Source organism: Carassius auratus, unplaced genomic scaffold (assembly GCF_003368295.1).
Source record: "Carassius auratus strain Wakin unplaced genomic scaffold, ASM336829v1 scaf_tig00040939, whole genome shotgun sequence".
NCBI lineage: Eukaryota > Metazoa > Chordata > Actinopteri > Cypriniformes > Cyprinidae > Carassius > Carassius auratus.
In genome coordinates, this window is record NW_020526618.1 from 53835 (window position 1) to 80595 (window position 26761).

The 26761-nt window shown below is 35.4% G+C and overlaps 2 protein-coding genes across 3 annotated transcripts; both read right to left on the bottom strand.

The window, feature by feature from the left end:
* Window positions 1-303: 303 nt before the first annotated feature.
* LOC113084935 (uncharacterized) lies at window positions 304-10080 on the bottom strand. 2 transcript variants are annotated; one of them, XM_026255034.1, is made up of 25 exons: window positions 10002-10080; window positions 8333-8436; window positions 7627-7662; window positions 7498-7542; window positions 6570-6605; window positions 6455-6484; window positions 6201-6334; window positions 5832-6095; window positions 5652-5747; window positions 5403-5532; window positions 5139-5272; window positions 4767-5036; window positions 4585-4680; window positions 4353-4488; window positions 3117-3194; window positions 2853-2986; window positions 2484-2747; window positions 2304-2399; window positions 2083-2212; window positions 1833-1963; window positions 1468-1737; window positions 1298-1387; window positions 1074-1203; window positions 917-999; window positions 304-838 (listed from the first exon to the last, which is right to left on the bottom strand). In XM_026255034.1, exons 1-25 carry the CDS (start codon window positions 10004-10006, stop codon window positions 758-760), a joined length of 3003 nt encoding a protein of 1000 aa, XP_026110819.1. In that variant the 5' UTR covers window positions 10007-10080; the 3' UTR covers window positions 304-757. The 2 variants fall into 2 exon arrangements, with proteins under 2 accessions (XP_026110819.1, XP_026110820.1); XM_026255035.1 differs by lacking the exons at window positions 6570-6605; window positions 7498-7542.
* Window positions 10081-13813: 3733 nt separating this feature from the next.
* LOC113084936 (uncharacterized) lies at window positions 13814-22158 on the bottom strand. Its single transcript, XM_026255036.1, has 9 exons — window positions 22101-22158; window positions 21857-21925; window positions 15621-15989; window positions 15205-15338; window positions 14822-15100; window positions 14522-14617; window positions 14267-14423; window positions 14065-14147; window positions 13814-13972 (listed from the first exon to the last, which is right to left on the bottom strand). Exons 1-9 carry the CDS (start codon window positions 22156-22158, stop codon window positions 13892-13894), a joined length of 1326 nt encoding a protein of 441 aa, XP_026110821.1. The 3' UTR covers window positions 13814-13891.
* Window positions 22159-26761: the final 4603 nt, after the last annotated feature.

The window sequence follows — 26761 nt, forward strand, 5'->3', positions numbered from 1 at the left end:
AGTTTTTCGTTTGGTGTTTTGACACAAACTTCTCGTGGGGGCGCACTTAACAGTGATCTACTCTGATTGGAAATTTTTGAAATATTTTTGATAGTTTCTGAAAAAGTTATGATCAGTTTTATAAAGTTACATTCATTTTTATTGAACCAAATGTAATTGCATATGGACGTTTCCTTTTGTTTCCGAGATTGCTGAAAATATTACTGATTTAGTTTAGCATTTCATTCACTCAGCTGCTTCTCCCGGTTGTGGTGAGCAAAAGAAACAAGAAAACACGCTCTTCTCACAGTTGATCAGCTCATGTGATGTCAAGTCTCATTTATTGTTAAAGACAACCTCTATTACAAAGTTGTTTAAAAACAATTTACATTTATGTTTTGTTATTTAAAAGGGACTATTCAGGGGGTTAAATGTTAAAGAAAGTAATTCACAACAGGGTCAAGTATTAATCATCTTACATAAGTAGTGGAAGATCATGTTGAATTTCATGGTTTGCATACTACAGATCAGTTAGATTAGACTTTAACAAAAGATTGGACCAATGATTATTCAAACTGAATCAACATAGAAAAGAGCTGGAACATATATAGTTCATGTAATAATTTTTTATACATCATTGTCCATCATAAGAAAGCTGAAGAGTGAAAAAATATTAAGGTTTCCTTCTTGTGAAGTGACATTTCCTCTTTATCAATGGTAACAACATCCTCAACTGCAGCGATGTTCTGTGTTTTAATTCACTTCCATGAGGCTGATGCTACGGCTTTGTCTTCTCGACTTTTCTTATCTTCATCACGACACTACTTGACAGTCCACGATCTAACAGCATTTGTTTTATCTGAAGCAAAAATGAATAGACAGATCAAAATATATGATATTTCTGTTCTATAAAACATAAAATGCTCTGGTGACTTACTTGCTGCAAAACAGTCTCAACGTCTTCCTTCTTTGTTAGGTCTGAAAATGACTGAAGTCTCACTTGAAGTCCTACAACATTTTCTAAAGCCATACGCAAAAATATGAGACAGTACTACATAACTTCAACAAACAGACTTAATTGATGAAACTCCTACCTGATCCAGCCATGAATGCCCAACGACCAGGAACATTTACGTTAGTCGTGTTCTTCAGGTTTTGGCAGTTGCCATTAGTTGAATCGGGAATTACAAAGTTGTATATAGAATGTATTGTGTTATATCCAGCCTATAAAAACCATGTAAAACAGATGTTATTTATACAAACAGAGCCAATATAGAATAGACATAATATTATTTAAATCCTGTGATGTTTGTTTTACCTCCACTTGACCATATGCGCAGTCACCATAATTCATCAGAAAGAAAGAAAGACTGCCATCTGAGATCAAAACCACTTGAAACAGGATTGCCTGAAAAGAGAAGAAACAACATCATGATCCATAATCTATACAGTATGTGACCCAGAACAAAAATAAAAAATAACATTTACCGGGTTTTGCCCAGGTCCATATTTCCAAGTGACAACAAAGACCCAAGAAGCAACAAAGTCATTCTGAGGGAAATACTGGTTGATATCCTGAGTGGCGCGAGTGAGGACACTTCCATTAGTGTACTGCTGATACGAGAACACACCATTATAATAGTCATCAAGGTCACCCCAGAGTGGAGCGATGAAATCTTCAGCTCCTCTGGTGGGAATATAGGTCGGTCCAGATGAGGGTTGTGGTTGGGTGAATGTAATGAGTCCGTTAAAATGAACCTGTAATGTGAGAAATCAGTTCAAATCCAGCAGAAAAGGATTGCAACATTTGCTTTTATATTAACTGTAGACTGGCAATGGAACTGAATTCTCACATATAAGCTGTTGTATGTGTGGTTAAAGAATGTATATGGAATGGAGAAGGGAATGGATATATAGCCTTCATCAGAAGAAACATATTCAGTGTCTCCTGTTGCTGAACCAAACTGATAGAATATTGCTGGTGCTGCCAGGAGAATGAAAAAAAAATTGTCAATTAAGATGTGAGCAGTTTTACAAGTCAGAATCTTGTAATTGCAGCAACTCTGGTGAGAACACTTCATTAATTCAAAAGTCAATCAATACCTGCCCATGCACTAAAGGTCCAACGACCAGGAACATTTACATTAGTCGTGTTCTTCAGGTTTTGGAAGTTGCCATTAGATGAATCAGGGATTACAAAGTGGCTTATGGAGTTTATTGTGTCATATCCAGCCTATTAAAACCATGAAAAACAGATGTTATTTATAAATACAGGGTCAATATAGAAATAAAAAATATTATTAAAATCCTGTGATGTGTTTTACCTCTACTTGACCATATAACATACCGCAGTCACCATAATTCATCAGAAAGTAAGACTGACCACTACCTGAAATTAAAACTACTTGAAACAGGATTGCCTGAAAAGAAAAAAAAAACAACAAAATTCATTGGTTAAACAGTAGTTGACCTTAGAAAATATAAACTTGAATGTTACAAATTACCGGGTTTGGTTGAGATCCGTATTTCCAAGTGACGACAAAGACCCAATCAGCATTGATGTTCGCTTGAAAGAAATACTGGTTGATATCCTGAGAGGCGCGACTGAGGACGCTTCCATTGGTGTACTGCTGATATGAGATCACACCACTGTAATAGTCATCAAAGTCATTCCAGAGTGCAGCAATGAAATCTTCAGTTCCTCTGGTGGGATTGTATGGTCCTGACATTGAAGGTATGTTGAACGTAAGGAGTCCATTATAATTGACCTGCAATATAAGAAATCAAATCAAATCCAGCAGAAATTTAAGAACTGGCTTATCATCACTGCATTATCATTCATACTTCAACTGTTAATGGAACTGAGTTCTCACATATATCTGGTTGTATGTTCGGCCGAAGAACTTAAATGGAGTTGAAAGACCAACAGAATAGTAGCTTTCACCACCATTTTCAAAATGTTCAGTGTCTCCTGCTGCTGAGCCAAATGGATAAAATATTGCTGGCGCTGCAGAGAGAATGAACACACACACACACACACACACACACACAAATGAAGATGTGAGGAGTTTTACAAGTCAGAATATTGTAATTGAAGACTTTGGAGTGAACAGAGCATTAATTCAAAAACAAGCTACCTGTCCATGACTGAACAGTTGTTGGGGCTGTTGTAGTTGTTGTTGTTGTTGTTGTTGTTGTTGTTGTTGTTGTAATGACTGTTAAAGAAACACAACATTAAATAAAACACTTCTGTAAAGTACATACAAACATTGCACACAACATTATTACCTAATGGATCTGTGGTGGTTGTCAAATAAGGGTTTGCTGAGTGAATGAACAAACACAAATACCACTGAATAGCCACATCAGAAACTCATTTAACAAATGTTCGCATATAAATAAATATTAATATTTCTCATGAAAACGAAGTTGGTGTGGGACATTTCAAAGAGATTGTCCTTTTTAAAATAAAAAGAGTGCTGGGGATTAAGTTCTGAGGGTTAATCTCTCTCTCTCTTATTTGATTTGCCTATATTTATCCACTCCATGTCGGGGCTTTTGTGTTCATGTTTTATTGTAAATATTTTAAACTTGGCATTTTCTTTTTCTTTCGGGTTATAGGCACCAGTATAATTTGACAGTGTAAATTAAATGTCATTTACTTCCTGATTATACTGCCTTCTGCTTGCATCCTCCCTCACAGATGTAGACAACAATGACATCAGTTAAAATATGATTTTCTACAGATTTGCATACAGTAACTTTACCTGTCAAAAGTTTGGAAACATTGTGATTTTTAAATTATTTTATGAAGTATCATTAAAACAGAAATCTTATCAAATATAAAAGAAAATAAACCAATAGCCATTTCAAGCATGCGTGCAGACTTGCTATTTAGCGAGTCAGATGCAGGACCTATTAGTGAAGGGACATTCTCGTTTAAAAAAGTGAGTTGTTTGTACCGCTGTGACTGTAAAGCAAGAAGAAGAAGAAGATGCGAATAAACTCTGGCCAGGTTAGACATTGCAGTGAAAATCAGATGTAAAAAACTATATAAATACTGTTCAGTTTATTGCACAGACAGACCATTTTGTGTCTTTACACATCAGGGTATCATCACAAGCTGCAAGGTTCAATTTAGTTTTGTCTGTGTGTGTTTTATGATTCTCAAATCCATGATTCCCATCCACTGACATTATAGGACTGACAGACTGCAACGGGTGGAGTTAAAAATATTAGTTTGTGTTCTACTAAAGAAACAAAGTCACCTACATCTTGGATGCCCTGGGGGTAGGCAGATAAACATCACATTTTCCTCTTTGGGTGAACCATCCTTTTAACAAACTGAGACATAATCTTGATGAAATTCCTACCTGATTCATTGCTTGCGATGAATGCCCAACGACCAGAAACATTTACGTTAGTCGTGTTCTTCAGGTTTTGGTAGTTGCCGTTAGTTGAATCGGGAATTACAAAGTTGTATATGGAGTTTATTGTGTCATATCCAGCCTATTAAAACCAAGAAAAACAGATGTTATTTATACAAAAACATAGCCAATATAGAATAGACATAATATTATTTAAATCCTGTGATGTAGGTTTTACCTCCACTTGTTCATAAAGTACAGCGCAGTCACCATAATTCATCAGAAAGAAAGAAAAATAGCCATCTGATATCAAAACCACTTGAAACAGGATTGCCTGAAAAGAGAAAAAAATGTGTCATGATTCATAATCTATACAGTATGTGACCCTGAACAAAAATTAAAATAATAAATAACATTTACCGGGTTTTGCTGTGGTCCATATTTCCAAGTGACGACAAAGACCCAAGAAGCAGTGAAGTTATTCTGAGGGAAATACTGGTTTATATCTTGAGTGGCGCGAGTGAGGACACTTCCATTAGTGTACTCCTGATACAAGAACATACCATTATAATAGTCATCAAGGTCACTCCAGAGCGGAGCGATGAAATCTTCAGCTCCTCTGCTGGGATTATAGTTAGGTCCAGATGAGGGTTGTGGTTGGTTGAAAGTAATGAGTCCGTTAAAATGAACCTGTAATGTGAGAAATCAGTTCAAATCCAGCAGAAAATAAATGTTTATCCTAACATTTGCTTTTATATTAACTGTAGACTGGCAATGGAACTGAATTCTCACATATAAGCTGTTGTACGCGTGGTTAAAGAATGTATATGGAATGGAGAAGGGAATTAATAAATAGCCTTCATCAGAATTTAAAGAATATTCAGTGTCTCCTGCTGCTGAGCCGAACTGATAGAATATTGCTGGTGCTGCCAGGAGAATGAACACACACACACACAAAAACACAAATTAAGATGTGAGCAGTTTTACAAGTCAGAATCTTGTAATTGCAGCTACTGTGCTCGAGAACACAGCATTAATTAAAAAGTCAATCAATACCTGCCCATGCACTAAATGTCCAGCGACCAGGAACATTTACATTAGTCGTGTTCTTCAGGCTTTGGTAGTTGCCATTAGATGAATCAGGGATTACAAAATGGTATGTGGAGTTTATTGTGTCATATCCAGCCTATTAAAACCGCACACACACACACACACACACACACAAAACAACAACAACATTATGAATACATATAGAGCTGATATAGAATACATGTAATATTATTTCAATCCTGTGATGTGTTTTACCTCCACTTGACCATATAACATACCGCAGTCACCATAATTCATCAGAAAGTAAGACTGACCACTACCTGAAATTAAAACTACTTGAAACAGGATTGCCTGAAAAGAAAAGAAAAACAACAAAATTAATTGATTAAATAATAGGTGACCTTGGAAAATACATAGATGATTTTTTTTAATTACCGGGTTTGGCTGAGATCCATATCTCCAAGTGACGACAAAGACCCAATCAGCATTGATGTTCACTTGAGAGAAATACTGGTTGATATCCTGAGAGGCGCGACTGAGGACGCTTCCATTGGTGTACTGCTGATATGAGAATACACCACTGTAATTGTCATCAAAGTCATTCCAGAGCGCAGCAATGAAATCTTCAGTTCCTCTGGTGGGATTGTATAGTCCTGACACTGAAGGGACGTTGAACGTAAGGAGTCCATTATAATTGACCTGCAGTTTGAGAAATCAAATCAAATCCAGCAGAAAAATAATAACTGGCTTATCATTACTACGTTATAATTCAAACTTCAACTGTTAATGGAACTGAGTTCTCACATATATCTGGTTGTATGTTCGGCCGAAGAACTTAAATGGAGTTGAAAGACCAACATAATAGTAGCTTTCACCACCAGTTTCAACATGTTCAGTGTCTCCTGCTGCTGAGCCAAATGGATAAAATATTGCTGGCGCTGCAGAGAGAATGAACACACACACACACACACAAATGAAGATGTGAGGAGTTTTACAAGTCAGAATATTGTAATTGAAGACTCTGGAGTGAACACAGCATTAATAAAAAAATAGGCTACCTGTCCATGACTGAACAGTTGTTGTACTGACTGTAAAAGAAAAGCAATATTAAATAAAACACTTCTGTAAAGTACATACAAACATTGCACACAACATCATTCACAACATTATTACCTGATGGATCTGTGGTGGTGGTCAACGAGGGGTTTACTGAATGAATGAACAAACACAAAAAACACTGAATAATTACATCAGAAACCCATTTAACAAATGTTCACATATACATAAATATTAATATTTCTCATGAAAACAGAAAGTTGGTGTGGGACATTTCAAAGAGATTGTCCTTTTAAAAAAAAAATCATCAATATTCTAGTGCTTTTTCTGAGGGTTAATCTTCTCTCTCCCTCTCCCTCTCTCTCTCTTGTTTTACTTGCCTATATTTATCCTTTCCATGTCTGGGCTTTTGTGTTCCTTACATTGGAAACAATCACTAATTTTTCATTGTTAATATTTAAAACTTTGACATTTTCTTTCTTTCGAGTTATAGGCACCAGTATGATTTGACAGTGTAAATTAAATCTGAAATATTATAAAATATATAAGAAAATAAGCCAATAGCCATTTCAAGCATGCATGCAGACTTGCTATTTATCGAGTCAGATGCAGGACCTATTAGTGAAGGGACATTCTCATTTAAAAAAAGTGAGTTGTTCGTACCTCTGTGACTGTAAAGCAAGAAGAAGAAGATGCAAACGCGCTCAGGACAGTTCAGACATTGTGGTTAAAATCAGATGTAAAAAACTATATAAATACTGTTCAGTTTATTGCACAGAGCAATCATTTCGTGTCTTTACACATCAGTGTATCATCACAAGCTGCAAGGTTTAATTTAGTATTGTCTGTGTATGTTTTATGACTCTCAAAGCCCTTATTCCCATCCACTGACATTATGGGACTGACAGACTGCAACGATTTGAGTAAAAAAATAATTAGTTTGTGTTCTACTGAAGAAACAAAGTCACCTACATCTTGGATTTCCAGTTTCCATAATCTTGTAATTACAGTTACTCTGGCACACATTCATTCAAAAATAGACTACCTGTCCATGGCTGTGCAGTTGTTGTTGGAGTTATTGTTGTATTGACTGTTAAAAAAAAAACAACATTAAATAAAACACTTCTGTGAAGTACATAAAAAACATTGCACACAACAAAATTCATAACATTACCTGATGGATCTGTGGTGTTGGCCAATGAGGGGTTTGCTGAGTGAATGAACAAACACAAAAATCATTGAATAGCTACACCAGTAACTCGTAACTCATTTAACAAATGTTCACATATAAATAAATATTAATATTTCTCATGAAAACAGAAAGATGGTATGGGACATATCAAATATTGTCCTTTTAAAAACAATTAGAGTCATCAATATTTTGGTGTTTTTTTCTGAGGGTTAATCTCTCTCTTGCTTTACTTGCCTATATTTATACACCCAATGACGGGGCTTTTGTGTTCCTTACATACATGGGAAACAATTACTCATTTTTCACTGTTAACATTTTAAACACTTTAATAATTATTGCAAAGTCACCAAAACTGACTCATGGCATCCAGACTAATTATTTTGTGACAAAATAAGTCAAAACAGTCGTGAATGGCATTCTATGTCACGGAAATACAATCTGGTCACATGTGAAATTCATTCGCAAGATCACTACCAGGTGGCACACAGTTTTGGTGATTGCTCAGAAAGGCTGGAGTTGACATTTTCACTTTTTAAAATTACACAGGTCTTTTCAAATCCCTTTGAAGTTACTTACTGCTCCTTTATTAGGCCTACTGCTTTCTGAGATATTATAAAATATGTTTTTCTGTCCTACTGCTGAATCTGATGAACTAAACCTTTAAGACAGATGATAAACAAAGCCTTACTGAGTGACAGGACAGATAAGAGGAGCAGCAGAAGATGTTGTGAAGCCGGAGACAGTCTCATGATGATGAAGTCAGAGATAAAACCACATGTAGGGGTTCTTTTTCTGTAATCAGAGAAATAATAACTGAATTTATTATTGTACAATGCAGTTATACCAATCCTAATCTGTAAAAACAAACATTCAAAATATTTAAAGAACAGTTCTACTAACTTAGATATTTTGAGTTCCTGTAAAAGAATGCAGAGTGGTATTAATTGGGAATACTTAAAACATAAATTGAGAGAGTATTCAATTACATTTAGCAAAAATCTGATAAAAAAGAAACGAGTAGAAAGATTTCAGTTGATTCAAGAGATTAATAAATGTTGTTGTAAACCTAATATGTCCAAAGAGGAGAGACAAAAAAATATTAATATACATTCCATTTCAGATTAATTAAATATTAAAAAGTCAAAAGGGTGAATTGTGAGTGGCTGGAAGAAGAGTGGAATGTTTTTAATATTTTATTCATTTGGAAAAAAGATGTCAGAATAGATATTTGTTTAATTTTGAATCAAGTAGAACATTCAGATCAAAATGCACTCTAAATTGTATTCATCATTGTTTTCCCCAAACAATTATAATAATCTTTTCAGATGATAAAAAAATGATATCCCATCAATTAATAGTGTATTTTAAGGAATTTGTGAATCAGTCATAACCTTGCAAGAACTTGATGCAGCTACACCTCACCGGCACCATAAATATTAAGAGTAAACTTAATTAAAATATTTTAATTAAACAAACTGTATAAAAAAAAAAAAAAAATACATTTAGCATGTAATACAAATATTGAAATGTATTATTATCTAAAAAAACAAAAAATGGTTGCCTTAATTTTGAGTTCTGTCGTATCAGGGTAATTCAAGAGAACTTAAGAGAAAGTAATCAGACATTTCTGCCTCTGAAGCCGGGTCCCACTTTGTTTTGGGAATCTTTAACTTTTATGTGTTGTAAACAGTACATGTGATTACATGCTACAGTACTGTACTTTGGAAACAAGAAAAAAATGCAGCTAAAAATAGTGGTTCAAGGTATATCATCAGCATGGCTATTTTTAATTTAAAGGTACTGATCAACATTGGATATTTATCAGCTGACAGTGAATATTTAATTATGTACTAATTTTTAGCTTTAGATTACAATGTACATGATTTAATAGTTACATATAATTATAGCATGTGCAGAATAAGCATTATTTACCATTATTTGCATATTTGTCCAACTGTTGTTTCAAAATACATAGACAAACCCTCCTGTAAATTCTCCAATAAATAAATAAATAAATAAATAAAAATAATCCATAAATTCGGGCTCTGTTGTCTAACTGGAGTATTTAAGGGTAAAGGGTATTTAAAGTAAATGAATATGACTTTGGTAACACTTTAGCATAGGGACCAGTTCTCACTATTAACTATGCTTACACCTGCAATAATTATGTTATTTTAAATATTAATAATACATCATTGTGACTTATACAATTTGGTGTTTAAAATCATAAAATAATTGACTGGATTATTGCTTTACTAGTGTGTTGTCTCAAATGTATCCTTAATAAAATAATAAAATATACCCATTGATATATAATGTTCAAACCATTACACAAGCAATGATAATATTGTACTTGCCTCATGCAGCTTCTTCTAACAGGTTCCTAGGTATCTATTGTGGAATACAGTTCGCATTGGGTTTATATATGCATCACCAACATTTTTCAGGGACATCTCCTGGAATTGTAGAAACTGTTTACATTGGCACACTGCCAGTAATTCTTAGAAATGTATTTGACCTATGGCTCTTTCACTTTCGCTATCATTCTTGCATGCAGATTAAAAATTCGATTAATAACAAGTATAGCTATACATTATATCTTTTCTATACACCAACACAAAATTCACAAACAATTAAAATTATATATAGAATATAATTATATACATTCAATTTAATTAATAATATTAATTAAAAATCACACATATAATTAAAATCCAACATGTATAACTATGTGATCTGTTGTCTAACTGTTTTTTATTCTATTTACAGTATATGAATGTGACTTTGAGTGTTTACCCTGCCATTATATTGTTGAAGGTCAATTTAATTTTCTATATAGCACCAGATCACAACAGTCAGTTAAGGTTACCTTTCCTATAGAACAATCTATATTCTTTTATTAAACAAACTAAATAACCTTACGTTATTTATCTTATTTACACGATAGCATGTAATTTCTGTCTCTAACATGTTTGCACGTTGACAATTTTCTGCTCTCTGTATCAAATGCACACTCACAACATCTAAATTTATGTAACAGACTTATCAATTTCTTAAATTTATTATGGAAAAACACCAATGCAGTCTCGTATTGTCATGGTGCTGCTGTGAACAGCAAGGAATGTGGAGACGCAATAGGAAAAAAAATAATAGTCTTTATTATGACACAGGTAGCACATCAATATGTTTAACAAAGCAAAGCAATCAAAGGGCATACAACACTATAAACACAGGGCTTAATGAAGTCTAATGAACATGACACAGGGGATTCAAATGAGACAATCAACAATAGGGAGAAATTATGTCACGGGGAGCACATGGAGAGGAAAAACACACACAGACAGTTCATGGGCATGACATATCACATATCGAGGTGGAGTCCTGGACTCCTGGAGGCGGAGACATGATGCAGAGACTGGCAGACAATTTCTGATCCCATCGAAAAAATGGTGAGATGACAGCAGGGGAGGAGGAAGGAGCTGGCGGGTGGGTGGTTATTTGTGAACTTCCAAAAGCACACCCTGGGCTGCCAATGGGAACCAAAGTCCACTCATGGCTGGACTTGGGGAGACAAGCTTTCTCGGGATATTAAAAGTCCCTTTACAGTTTCACATCGGTCATGTTTTGAAATTATCCTGGTAAAGTAAAAAAAAAAAAAAAAATCGAGTAAAAACAAGATGCTGAATTCAAAGCATTTTGAAAAGACACACTTCCTGCTGCCAGTTGGTGGCGACTCCTAGTAGTCACATCTATGTGATCAACCTCACACAGTGAACAAACCACTGACATTCCATCAAAATCAAACAATGTGTGCAACAGTTATTAGACATGCCGTTTCTCATTTCTCATCATATTTTCGTCCACTCACCATGGCCAAACCATTCGAGATAACAAATATCCCTTCGCATTTTAGCATCCCTAATGTCTTGAGATCATGTTCGTCGAGTTTGGTGGCAATCAGTTGGAAATCCTCACAGGAATATATCAAATTCCAGAGCATGCCATAACACAGCTAACTTCCTGTTGAGCGGAGCCTATGACATGCTCAATGAGATCTATCTAGTTTCATATAAATACATGCAAGTATGTGTGAGATATACATCAAGTTTTCTGACTATGTTTGAGGGGATGCCAAAGAGACCATGTGCAATGCCCAGGTCCCAGCCTCTGTGCAGATTCCAAAATGTATAATTACGCGACATAAAAGCAAAATACGCATTTTCATCTTAAGATTGCTTCCATAAAACAACATTCAAAGCAAAATAGCTGACTTTCTGTTGGTCGTAGCTGATGAACGTAAATTATAAAGTTGTCTGGCTTGATGAGACCAATATATGTACCGAGTGTGGTGTCTATAGCTAAAACTACCCCCCCCCCCCACACACACACACTTTTGTCAAACGGTTTCCAGAGAAAAGGTCGAGTTTATCACGGTCAACTAAATACTTTTGTGTGGAATGAAGAGAACTTTAAACTATGAGCTGAAAAAGCATTAAAATCACTTTATTTTGCACTTTCTTAGGATACATATTAATGTAAAATTATGACAACAACAAACTCAGTTTGTTTTGTTGAACTTATCAAAATTGCTAAATTTTTCCTGTAAATTACACTAATTCAAAGGACATCATTTGTAGAGGTTATTAAAGTGGATATTATGGGCAGCACTCATTCAATTCCAAGCTACACCACAATAACGACTGTACAAGCGAGACACTCTCTCAGCAGCTAGAAGATACCCATAATGCACTGGGCTCCACAGAGTAAATTCCCACTTCTCTCCAAAAGATGACGTCCACAGCGAAATCATACAAATGTACTATAAGTGACTTTTAATTGTTTGATTAAGGTTTAGACTCTAGATTCTATGATAGATTTCATTAAAAAGTTATTAGAACTGGAGCTTGCCAATTAGTTTAGCATCAAATGATTATTACACAGCAGTACAAGTACAAACGCAAACGGCACAAAAGTTGTGATTTTGGATCCAGACACTGATTTAATTTAAAGGTTCATCTGTATCATCTGTTACATTCTGCGGTCTCAAAACAGAAGTTTGTGTGATTAAGTGTGCCTTCAGAATGATTTTGAAACTGGTATTTCAGGGTAAAAACATAAACACAATTGTTTAAAGCAAAGGATCTCACTCAAACACCATTTAGCTGCTGTCTCCCTCTCGTGGTGAACAAAGAAAAAAGAAAATTTCTAGTCTATTCTCTGTGACAGTTTTATATCAAATGCTCTGTATATGTCAGAATTTAAATATTTTTGAATACTCATTTTGAATACTCAATTTATTTTTGCCAATCAAAAGGAAGCAAGCTTGTTTTTTACTCGCTAAAGTGTGAAATAAACAGACAAAAACAGAAACCACTGATACCAATCAAACTATAAAAGGCAAAGCACATATTTTACAACTTGGTTGAGTATTCCCCTTCTTATAGAAGATATATTTTAGTAAATAAACTTCTTGACTTGAATTTCTTAAGGGATTAAAAAGATGTGACAATGAAGCATGATGTGACGGAAAAACACAGAAAGACAGTTTTTTTTTTGTTGTTTTTTTTTTTTGTATATAATCAAATATGTTTGTATGTATGTAGGCAATATGTATGAGAGAAACAGAAAGCGGAAGAGTGAAGCATCAAACAAGATTCTCTGTCCTGTGCAGTGACATTCCTCTCTTGATCATTTTCTAAATCTTTAAAATTGCAATTATCATCTGAGATTTAGGGTTAGGACCAATCCCAATTCTACCCCTTAGCCCTTCCCCTTTCATTTTCGTGTTTCTTTAGAAATAATTAATGGAAAAATTGAGTCTTTAAACGCCTCAGATGTAAAGTTATTCGCTGTCAAAGTGGCACCAAAATGAATGGGAGTCAATGGAATGCTAACAGCAGGTGGGGGTCCGCTAGCCAATGGAGGCACCCAGGACTGCTTCAATAAAATATGAAACCTTGCCCCCCTGGATAGACCCGAACTATGAACTAATCAATTCTCTTTCCGGCTCAAGACTCACTCCCCGAGACGACTCGTTCTTCCCGAGTCACATTAAAGAACGACACATCACTACTTCAAACGAACGGGTATGAATTATCTCAGCAACATGGAGCTCTTAATACATGATCAATTTTTGTATCCTTATAATATATTGTTCTAAATAAGGTGTTTACATCATCAGTCATCAGGGATATTTGCTGTCAGATGGTAAACAAACCAGTTTGACTTTTTCTGAAGGAAACTGTAATTATGGCTTTATCTTTTGCAGTTTTCTTAACTTCAGCTCACAGTTGTTTGGCAGACCGTATTTGACCAGCTCCTGTTTCATCTGAAACACAGATGGACAAACAGATCAAACTTTCCATCAATCATCTTTTATTGTTGACTTTTGTATCAACATTCATAGTGCGCGTGACTTACTTTCTGTAAAAGCCTTTCAGTGTTTCCACTCTGTGTTAGGTCTGAAAATGAGGAAAGTCTCACTCGAAAACTAACAACATTGTCTGAACAGAAAAACACACAAACACATATAATACTCATTTGGATTTATTGACGCTAATCATACAAACATATTATATGGGGATATTTGAAATGTACGACTAAACATTGAAAAGAGTTTTACTTTTCAAGAGGCTGTTTCTTGGTCCGCTGTCCACTCTGAAGGCCCATTGGCCGGGAACATCAACATTACTGGAGTTCCTGAGGTTTGAGATGAAGCTGCCGCTGTCTGACCCAGGAACCACAAAGTAGTGTGTAGAGTTTATTGTGTCATAACCAGCCTGAAAGTGTGCAAAACATATTTAAACAAACAAAATATTTATGTACAGTGGTATATAGTAACATTTTGTTCACAGAACAGAACGCAAGTTTGTTTCACCTGCACTGGAAGTCCTGTTTCAGCAATCTCACCATAATTCATCAGAATAAATGAAGAATTACTGCCTGAAATTAAAACCACTTGAAACGATGTTTCCTGTGAGATTGGAAAAATAAGTACTTTCATTATTTATGTATTTTGTGAAATTAGTTACATTACAGAAAACTGTGGTCATAACTGATTTGCGTTATTTTCTGTCACTTTCTTTGTGTGTTAATACATTCATGCCAATAAAGATTTCCGAAACTGATTCACGATTAAAGTAAAAACAGTCATATTTGAGAAGAATATCAATCTTACTGTGATGGTTGAGTTGGAGTAAGCGTCTTTATTCCACGTTGCAACAAAAACCCGAGAAGCAGTGAAAGTCAGATTTGGGAAATGTGTGTTTATGTCCTGAGTGGCCTGAGAGAGAACATCTCCACTGGTGTACTGCTGATAAGATACAAAACCTCTCACACTGTTGTCGAGGTTTGTCCAGAGACCAGCGATTATATCCTGGCTTTCATAACCAGGAAATGAATATGGAACATATTCCGCTGAAGCCTTGTTGAATGTGAGGTGTCCATTATTATTCACCTGAAACATGCGACATATTGTGAAAATGACTGACCTCAGATGAGTTTATAAAGCATTCACCACTCACATTTAGACCTACAATGAAGATGGAGTCAAATCCGTACATAAATCTGCTGGTATGTGCGACCAAAGAACAGAAATGGACTCGACAGCTGAATAACAGAGGAGCTTTCATCATCAACAACAGGATTTATTGCGTCTCCTACTGCCCAGCCGAATGGGTAGAATATTCCTCGTCCTGTCGAGAGAAAAAAACAAAAAATGATTTATTCTCACTTTTTTGTCAACAGTATTGCATGTTGATATACAGAGACACAGTTAGCATTTAATGACATTGGTTTGTCTCATCTAATATAAACAAGCTCATCGACAAATAGTTTTTATTAACGAAATTAGCACTACTGTGCAAAACATTAAAAGTATTTTCCTCCACAGTAAACCAAAAACTCATACAATATTCATACAAATATTATAAAGTATTACACAAACACATACATGGGTGAATGCAAACTATATTTACCTGCACAGTATGCCAAATGGCAGGTAACTGGCACCACAAACTCATAGACATAATAACCTCCTGGACAGGCTTTGACTCTAATGGAACTGGATGGAGTACGGCAGCAGTTATTGAACCAGTGACCACAGACGCCTCGAGTGACCACTCCATCCGCAACATTCGGATGACCTCCGTTCAGCCACAGCGGGACATTAGTGCCACAGCTATACTTATCAACACATGTGTCTGGCATCTGAGCGCTCTGACCATGAATGAAGAGACGGTACCAGCCGCTCCAGCTGACCCATACGTCACACATTAATTCGTAGGAATATCGATTGTCTGTGGATCTCCTAGGATCATCCAGCACAGTGTAGTTATAGCAGGGATCTGTGAAAACATAAAATAAATCAATTTATAAAAGAAATAATTTTAATTACCAGTACACTTTTAGCATAAGATCTACCAAGAAGTGGAGAAGTGGATTTAAGAATCATACATTTTTTAACTTGCACACAGCCAATTTTAGAGCATCTCTTCATCTCTTTTATTGATTAGCCCTAACACAAAACTGACAATGTAGAGAGACAATGCACTGTCACGGGTATTTAACCCTAAACACCCACACAGAACACACTTTGCCTCTTTCTGTCTATTGATAATTAATTGAAATATCGATAACATAACTATAAATTGCTTCCATCAGCAGCAGTAAAATTTATCGTGCATCCTGCTGTTGAACTGAATGAGTGTAATATTGCTGGTGGTGACTAGAGAGCAAACAAAAAATACTAAAAATGTGACATTTGATTTCCACTCATGTTTATCTCCTGTGAGAAATCTGGATGTAATCTTTTGAGGGATGCTGATGACCTCTGGTGGTAGACTTTAAGTGTAACTGGCACCCTTGGTAAATCCGTTTATCATCTTTCAAATAAAAGTTCTTTGCCTCCGCATCCTGCATTAGAATTGCTTAATGCATACATAGACGTTGACTTATCCCGCTAAAACTATTTAAAGCACATGTAGTTCCAAGTCAGTTTAATCACCTTTTTATAATAATGTGCTGCTTTTACTGATGCACACATACCCACACACATCACTTGTACTCAAACACACACACACAGAGAGAAAGAGAGATCGCAGATAGGATTGGGCACACACTTGTCAACGTACCCCTGCGACATTTATTCATAAAATAGCTTAGATACTTAATCGCTAGATTATATTACTCCACAACAAGTTGTAAAATTGCTTTTTAAATAAAATCACACTACTCCATCTCTGTGTCTTATCTGAAGCAGGCAGAATGCCATCAAAAGCCATATTTGACTAATAATGTACCTTCATTTTTACCCTTGCGGTCACATATTGTGCAACATCTTTAACTTGTCAATGCTGGCAAATGCCCATGGTATAAGCGGGATAATGCATGGCTAGCTGTGCCTTTAACGATTTTAATGCACAACGTGGAGGCCAAGAAGAACCCGACGTGAAGCCTCCAAAAAAGTGCATTCAAATAATTTAATGCACAGAAAGCCATGCATTATCCCACTTATAACATACAAATACAGATTAATTTATATCTCATGCTGACTGTAAGAATAAAATAGTGAATTTCAAGTGTAACTAGGCTATAATTATGAGATGGCACACAAGCGTACTACCTGTACGCATAACAATCATACAGTACACCGTGAGGAGGATGTTTTTTAGAAGACAAATAGTCTACATGGATCAGTTGGAGACCTGCAGATCAGAAAGTCTCCAAAACTATAATCAGATGCCATCTACATAGCTACAACTTCGATTGAGATGCTCACTCCTTTCTTCAGTTTGTTCTATTCGCACCAAAGCAGCGTTTATAGGTTGTGAGGAAAAACAGATCTGGTTCTAATTAATAAAATCTGTATTACCTGATGTTGCTATTATTTGTGTCCTGGCTGTTAAAAAGAAAAAGAGATGATTAAATTCAGCAGCACATATTTTTATTGCCTTTGCCATACATGGGGCAAAATTTTGCAAGGTTGCTTGGGCAATTTCCCATTGAGAATGGGCTTTAAGATTTCGTGGGCCCTGTGTCTCACCTGGCTGCCCTTTGACGGCAACATTGCTCAAAAAGTTGCTCCATGTATCATCAGCTTAAGTCTGAAAATCAATCAAACTAAACTTTACCGAGTATTAGAACTGATATGAACAACCGCAGATGTTGGAAAACTGGAGACAATCTCATGATGACACTGATGTCAGAGATAAAACCAAAAGCCCTTCTTCTGCAATCAGACAGCATTATTAAAGCAGCATGCAATATCAAAAATGCATTAAACCAAAATCTCTTATTGGAACTCAGGGAAACTCAATCAAATCTTACTGGAGTCATTCAAAGCCACTAAAACTGGAGGAAAAAAAATCCAATAAGAAGTCCCTTACTTTATATTTATAAGTATGTTGCGTAATACATTTTTACACTGTACGCTTATTACAAATATGTAATGCATGTTAGTTTGCTTTTTAATGTATATAGTTAACACATACCAATATAATTAGGGACACATGATATACCAGCATGGTTTACTCATACTCATTTTCCGTTTCTCCACATGCAAGCACTCAATTCAAGCTTACAGTAATACTAACCCTTTAAAAAAAAAAATTAAATCACCTTTTCTTCATATAATTAAAATTAAATACAATTTAGTGGAGTAAAAACGAATATATCTCGCTTCAGAAATAAAAGATGTTATATTATTAAGTAATGTTTATGCTCAATTTACAAGAGAATCGATCTATCACTCATGGAGCATTATAGATAATGATTTCACGAACCTCAGACAGCTGCTTTGACGATGCTCTTGAACCTGCTGTGAGTTAGCAGGAAGTTTGCAGTGGTTTTTAATCGTCCACACCTTTGCTTAAGGACAGAACATCACCCTGGAATTAAGGTTTTTTTTTTTTTTTTTTTTTTTGGTCTTGGAACACCACCAAAAACTTACAAAATAGAAAAGTGCTTCATTTCACATTTCAGACAATGTGACAGATCAACATCATAAAATAATGTTACGAGTAACTTCAATGCAAAAAAAAAAAAAAAAAAAAAAAAGAATTACCTATAGACTTTATAATACTAAATGAATGTAACGTGTAACAAAGACCCTGCAAAATAAAGTGTTATTAAGAAATTATACTAGTTTAATCTGTGACTCATTTTTAGGATTTCTATCCTGTTTTAAGATAGGTTTTTAAGAGATATGACCAAAATCATTTATAAACATCATGGAATTGGCAGTGATACACACCATACGAAAAGTTGGCTTGTCATAACTTAGTTATAACTTAGTTATAACACATAGTTATAACTGTTTAAACATAATGTGTCTTTTTATAATTATTATTTTTTTTTTTTTACTGTACAGTCCTTTGGCCTGCGTCTATTTGTATGCAAAACAGAAAGAAAGTTAAAAACAAAACAAATATGCACTGCATGCCAACATGATATGCACTACTTAACCTGACAGCAGAACATTGAAGGAATAAATCATCCAGAAACACTGTCATCATTTACACACCTCACCTACGGTACAAAACATTAGTGATGTCATTGTGCATAATAGACAAAATGTAAAGAATTGCCTTTTTTAAAAGAAGATGCAGATGCACCATAAATGTTCTCCTGAATACTAGACTTGGGCATTATGTGAGGAAAATAGAGAAATCTAAGTTTCTGTTTTCTGCCTGTTAAGTCTAAAGATGAGAAATTGCTCCTAGGGCGCAGTGGTAGAGCATTGCATAAGCAGCGCAAAAGGTTGTGGGTTTGATTCCCAGGGAACACATGTTAGGTGAAAAATGTTAGCCTGAATGCACTGTAAGTCACTTTGGATAAAAACATCTGCTAAATGCATACATATGTCTAAAGTGAAACAAAAAATGTGACACTGGACCACAAAACCATACAGTCATAAGTGTCAATTTTTTGAAACTGTGATTTATACAGCTAAATAAATAAGATTCCCATTGATGCATTTTTTTTTAGGATTGGACAATATTTAGCTGAGATACAACTATTTGAAAATCTGGTATCTGAGGGTGCAAAAAAATCTAAATATTAAGAAAATCATCTTTAAAGATGTCCAAATGAAGTTCTTAGCAATGCATATTACTAATCAAAAATTAAGTTTTAATTTAGTTACAGTGAAAAATTAAAATATCTTCATGGAACATGATCTTTACTTAATATCAACTACAAATCTATTATTTTGACCCATACAATGTATTATTGGCTATTGCTACAAATATACCCCAGAGACTTAAGACTGCTTTTGTGCTCCAGGGTCACACATGTTTCTAATGCTCACCAAGGCAGAAATATTGTGAAATATTACTAGAATTTAACATAACGTTACAGTTTTCCACTGTATATAAAGTAAAGGAAACTTACTGAACAGGTTTACTGCTGCATTTGCAGTTAAATTACGATACTTTTTTACAGTTCTAGTTGGTCCATGAGGCTTTGCTATCAACAGCACAAATCAGCACTAAAGAATAATACAGGAATTAATTAATACAGGAAATTTTGACTTATTTGGATTCGCTCAACAGTCTCTTTATCTGGAATTGTTCACACAGAATGATAAAACATTTAACCTTTGTGTCATCATTCAGTGGAAGTACCATCATTCAGCAGGTGGATGTTTGTTTCTGTTGTATCCTCATTCTGTGCATGCTTGGAGGTTTCACCTGCTGATTCACATCAGTATCTTCAGCTGAAATGTTGCTTTAACAACCAGTTATCTCTGCTTATCTCTCTGCTCACAAGAATAACAGACACAGCTTTTCTAAGGGCTAGTCATCTAAAGTACTTTATCTGTGCGATTGTTTTACGTCATACAATATTGTCAATACACAATGCACATACACACACATGTTGTGTGTATTTATATTGCAGATGGAAACTTGCTTACTACACAATATTTTGATTCTCTCTGTTTCACTCTCTTTCTCTCTCTCTGTGTGTGTGTGTGTGTGTGTGTGTGTTTATGTGTATATTCATTGGCTTTTACATTACTAGACAACTGTTGTTTGCTGATTCTGTATATAGATATACATACGGTCAACCCCCAACCCCCTGAACACGATCACGAACATCAGGTAAGGATGGCGCATCAAATATTGAGTAGCCTATATTTCTTAGTGTTCTTACTGTGCACATTTAGTTACATGAAAAGTCATTGATGCACGTACAGCAAGATTAGATGCACTTCTGAAAAACACTGTGCTTTTGACCGTTTATCATAATTGTAATACAATTTGGCTAATAAATATATTGTACAGATAAGTTGTTGAGAAGATGTAACTGTGTTTATGGCCTATTAGTCATCATTTTTATGATTAATTATCTAGAAAAGGGTGCTTTAAATAAATTCAAGGAAAGCATGCTAACTCTTCTGACTTTGGGTGGCCAAACGAGCACAGAACACTCTTTAGAGAGAAGACAAGAGAGCAGTGGATTTATTGATTTATTTATTGTATATCAAATTGCGTCTACACAGATATAATATACCGTATTTTTCGGACTATAAGTCGCAATGGACTATAAGTCGCATTTATTTAGACCCAAGAACCAAGAGGAAAACATTACCATCTCCAGCCACGAGAGGGCGCTCTATGCTGCTCAGTGTAGACTACAGCGCCCTCTCGCGGCTGGAGACGGTAATGTTTTCTCTTGGTTCATGTCTCTCGGTTCATGTCAAATTAATTTTGATAAGTCGCACCTGACTATAAGTCGCAGGACCTGTCAAACTATGAAAAAAAGTGTGACTTATAGTCCGGAAAATACGGTAAATGTGTGATTTCTTTCCCAGCTGTTTACCTTCACAGACATAACTGACTGTTTCTGTAACTCGTGTTTTTTTTTTTCTTTACAGACTTTTGTGTATTTGACAGTTTCAGTGCAATAAGACATGAAAGAGAATTTAGTTTAGTGCTCGCATGCCGTGAGACCGCCGCAGGATAGACATGATAATCTAAACCAAACAGATGTTTTTTTTGCGGTATCTGAGGAATGAGCTGTACAAGCACAGCCCTATTCTGTAAATGGGGTTTCTGCTTCTACTCAAAACAGGCATATTCAAAATGATATAATAAATAATCTGTGGGGTACTTTGAGCTGGAAATTCACAGACACATTCTAAGGACACATAGTGCATGTGTCATAATAGGTCTCCTTTAAGCATAGATGTAACCGCTTTTGTTAGATGTACCTGCAGTGATCCACCTGATGGGGTCAGTGGTACTCCTCCTCCAGTGCACTGGGGTTTTGTAGGCCACTTCTGCAGGCAAAGGCGAGAGAAACACATCAAAGGATGATTCATGATTTCCTTAACATTTATCCAGGCCCTCACCGCTTCCCTGCTTTAAGCTCAGATGAGTGGAAGTCTGACTATCAGCAAATGCCCCGTGATCACAGAGTTAAAATGACTGATGAGAGTTATTGATGATACTTACCCTCCTGAAGGGCGAAGACATGAAACAGAAACACTTCAGGACCACTGGGGACCTTCATTACTTTATAATACAGCCAGTAAACGTTTAATTAATTGGGAACAATATTCAGAGAGACACTTCAACACATTTTAGAGAAACACGTCATCAGCGCGATGGGAAATGTTGCATTATCTGTAAATGGCTCTAATAAGCGAGCCACTGTCAAGAGCTTTTATCTCTCATCCTTTTTCATGCCAAGAATAAGAATAAGAAATTTCTCATTATTGTTCAACTCTGGCCCGTAATTAAGGTTAGATTAACAAATGCATCAGTCTGTCGGATGTGTGGCAGGAAATGTATTCTGCTCTTCAAAGGTCAATCAGATGCTGCAGAGTTCAGATTGCTGTTATGTCACATGTCCAAACGCTCGTGTCAGGAGAGTCCTTATGTTCTCTCACACGCAGAACAAATAGACTCTGATGCACTTGGAAGGTGACAAGACGCTCTGAATAGTGCATCATCTACATTTGTGAAATAGGGAGAGTGCAACCTGATAAGCATTTGTGTGTGTGTGTGTGTGTGTGTGTGTGTCAAATACACTACCAGTCAAAGGTTTTGAATAACTAAGATTGTTACAGAAGTATATTTTGTTCAACAAGGATGCATTAATAAGATTTTTTTTAAATCTAAAATCTTTAAAATATTATTAAAATTGAAAAGCATTGTTGTCTTTTTTTATATATTTAAAAACGTAATTTATCCCTGTGATGCGCAGCTGAATTTTCAGCATCATTACTCCAGTTTTCAGTCTCACATGATCTTCAGAAATCATGAAAATATGCTAATTTGCTGCTCAAGAACATTTCTGATTATTATCAGTGTTGAAAACCGTTGTGCTGCTTCATATTTTTGTGGCAAGCCTTATATACTATACAGTGCATGTTAGGGTTCTTTGTTCCTAATAAGCCTGCTTGATCAATTAGCAAAGAAGAGCTCCAATATTATTTAGCAAATAAGATTTTCTTATCAAAGTGATAACATTTTGTGTTGCAAAAATGAGCACATCCTCCTGAAAGTTACTAAAAAAGTGTATAAGCTTCAGGCTATTTTTGATCAACAGGTAAGTATATTGAACCAAAACTTTTAAAGACAAGTAATTTATTGACAATTAAAAGTGTTATATAGCCCACTGAATCATACTCTTAATGCTTGCATCAGAGGAACCACTAGGGAGAGAACTGCCAGATGATGTATTTCTTAGCATAAAAGAGGACAATGGTACAAGTGTGAAAATAAAGCAGAAGTTGCACCATCATTCAAAAAGAATGGACTTGTGATAAGGCTCCTGAAAGGTCTTCCCTTTAAGTTTTATCATTTAGTGATGAGTGAATTTTTGCTAGAAAAAGAGCAGGGGAAATAACATGCAAGTGTCTCAGAGCAGGCAAAAGCTACAAAAAGAGTGACACTTTATCTTTAGAGTATGACGCAGTCTGCAGAGGTGACATGCATGCTTGTTGTAACAACTAGAATTACTTACTGTAGCTAATATAACCTCTTCCGAGGCTCATATTTACAAAACGGAGACTTCTGGGAATCCATACTCTGGTCTCAAGAGATCAAGTCAATCATTTCGGATCCAAAAGCTTCCAGAATGATCAGGTGTTTGCTAGAGGAGCGGTACAGTGAGTGCTTGGTACCCACAGTGATGTTCAGTGCTAGTAAAGTTTTTCTGTAGGGATGAATGAGTGCTGAAGGTGTGCTTTATCAACGCTGGCATGAATTCACACACTACTGTGTGATGTAATACCCTCCCCTCGTTCCCTGCATTATTGGGCATTTTTTCAGCATGACAATGAATATATTCATTCTCCCAAGGTGAAAATCCTTCAGTATTTCACTCAATCTTCATGCTCTTGAGAAGCTGTGGGGGATTCTGTAGAGACGAGCCGAGCAACTGAAGACATTTTAAGATTTTTCTATTTCAAATACATGCTTCTGAACTTTCTATTCATCAAATAATCCTGAAAAAAAAAAAAAATATATATATATATATATATAAAATTTGTCAAAGTCTAAAAATCTATAATGCACATTTGAAGCTTTGTACACAAAATAGTAAAAATGCTAAAAAATGGCTTGTTTGTGACAATATTAATGATCTGCAGCTAATTAAACTGTGGAGAGGGTTTGTGCATTAGTCTGCTTATGTTTATTTGAAAAGTAAATCACACATATGCTCCTGAATTTAACTTAGAAATGAGCACACTTTGAACCACTTTCTTCATTGCCCAGATGATGCAGATGTTTTCATTTGATTTGATAGGCAGACATAATGAAATGCAGTAAGGGAGCAGGATTTTTATGTCAGCATTAGTTTTAGTCTCATTCCTCAATCGGTTTACCCCACCACTCTCCTCCCGTTTGTTAATGTTAGCATGTTAATGAGCTGTGTCAGCTGTGAATGAAACAAAAATCAACATTTTAAACTAAGCTCTCTAACTATTGGGGGAGAACAGGGAGAGAGAGAGTCATTTTGAGCTGCAGTTGCATCTTGTGTCTATGGTCGGTCCTCCTAGCAATGCTCCACGGCGTGTTAATTGCTCTGGAAACACCTGTGGTTTCTAATTATGCCGGCCTGATGCAAATGTGGAATTCCTTTAATCAGAGCGTGGAGGAATAAGCATCTCTGTCTGCGCATCTGCAGTCAGAGACATCGCTGCAGAGACAGATGTTACAAGCACACCAAAAACTTGAAAAAAGTGCTTTGAAGATTAATTCAAACTTGACTCTATTAACTTTAATACATGTTTCTGGCCTTATAATGCATGATTCATCACGTTACTCCAAAGAAAATATTTTATTTTATCAAAATGTATAAATGTACCTTAATCAACATCTAAAATGACTTTTTTTCAAACCACCTGGCACAGTCTTGTATAAAAGACCCACTTTTCAACATCAATCAGTCAACTTTAGGTGCATGCATTGCTGATTTCTGGTTGAATATCCAGTTTCACTAATAAATACAGATGAATGTTATTGTCAGACTAGAGCTGTGTTTTCCAGATGGACCAACCAGCTGAGAAACGGCAGAGATTTGAGCTAAATTGAATTTATATATTTTTAATTATTCCAAAAAATACTGTAAAATATAAATTTACATGAAAAAATTCTGTAAATTCTAAATTAAATGTTGATTTAAAAAAAAATCATGTTTTATATTTTAATCTAACTTAACTAATACACAACCACAAACAAAATATACTTTACATCATTATTTCTTTCTGAAATATGAGTAATCTAAAATAAGAAGTGTTTCAACTCCTCTAGATGCCAATAAAAATATCAAACCATGACTTTACAAATACAGTAACATTAAGAATTAATGCTTAATTTGATGGTTTCTTCATATCAGAGAGCCGTGGAGCATGAGGTGTAAAATGAGAAAACTTTCATCTTCAAAATTCCTTTAATATCATGTGCAGCCTACTCAAAATCATCTCATTTTGCAGATGCTTTGAGCAGAGAAGCACTGAAGCGCTTGAAAGCACGGGTCGCTGTGGCAGAAAGTCTCTCGCTCAAGGACACAATGGTATTTCGGCAGAAACGCAACCTCGGCACTCGCCTCCAGCTGAATCCCAGAGGAGCGAGTGATCTTGAACAGACTCGTTCATTCACACAGCAGCAGTGAACACCAGCCTTTCAGCCATATGAGTGCAATTAAACCCCAGTGAATTACCACTAAATACACTCCCTATTCTGATCTGCATCCTTAATCACAAACCTGAAAGGGTCGGGTGTTCTGATGGTTGCTTTGTTAACCTCAGGCAGAAAGGAAGAGGAAGAGGAGAGATTATCAGGGGCCGTCCTCCGTCCTCCATCCCCACCATCGCTCAAGTGGCTTTTGTTTGTTTGCTTGTTCTTTAAGAACCTCTTCAGAGCTGCTCAAGGACTGGAAATGACTTCACCTTCTTCATTATGTTACTGCAGTCGCTGGGTATCGAGAGAGAGAAACGAACAAACATGAAAAGTGTGATAAAGTCACATAATAAAAAAAGCTTCCAGATCAGGAGTGATACAAGAAGCCAAATACATTTAAAGATCCAAACACAAACAGAGGAAATTACAGTACAAGCAAAACTGTGCTGAGAGATTTGTAAAGCCTTGATGATTTTCTTAAATGTGTCGAATTTTGAAAGATTAAAGCATTGATTTATATTAGCTGTATAAAAAAATATTTACACTTAAAAAAAAAAGTGTAGAAAGAATTTTATTTTAGAAACTGCTAGTGAATTTCACAAACAACACTGAATTAAATGTGAATTTTTGAAGTAGAAAGACTGAAATAAAATGTACTCCAATAATCTTTATACGACTTTGAAAAAATATATATTTTTTGTCACATATCCTTCTTACTTTGATTAGCCAATTAAACATCAGAAAAAATAAGGTTTTTATTCAGATTTAAAATTCGATTTTTGATTGGAACAAAAATGTACATGAAAAATATTAACTAACAATCCATGAAAGTGTGTGTATCATACTCCTGAGAAAAAGCTAATTAATGAATCAATCTTTTAATGTTGTTTGGATCTGATTTATTAATATAATATATTTTATTTATTTAGGCAATGTATGTACATATTTATTGCTGTTTAAAATTGTATGTGTGTTTTGCTATT

Excerpts from the sequence above, each read along its gene's own strand:
- LOC113084936 (XM_026255036.1), bottom strand. The coding sequence starts at position 22,158 with ATGAAGGTCCCCAGTGGTCCTGAAGTGTTTCTGTTTCATGTCTTCGCC. Across the intron at positions 15,339-15,620 it reads CCATTTGGCATACTGTGCAG|GACGAGGAATATTCTACCCA; the intron begins GTAAATATAGTT and ends TTCTCTCGACAG. Across the intron at positions 14,424-14,521 it reads AAACAGGACTTCCAGTGCAG|GCTGGTTATGACACAATAAA; the intron begins GTGAAACAAACT and ends GCACACTTTCAG.
- LOC113084935 (XM_026255034.1), bottom strand. Across the intron at positions 1,204-1,297 it reads GCGCATATGGTCAAGTGGAG|GCTGGATATAACACAATACA; the intron begins GTAAAACAAACA and ends TGGTTTTTATAG. Across the intron at positions 1,000-1,073 it reads GGCATTCATGGCTGGATCAG|AAAATGTTGTAGGACTTCAA; the intron begins GTAGGAGTTTCA and ends GTATGGCTTTAG.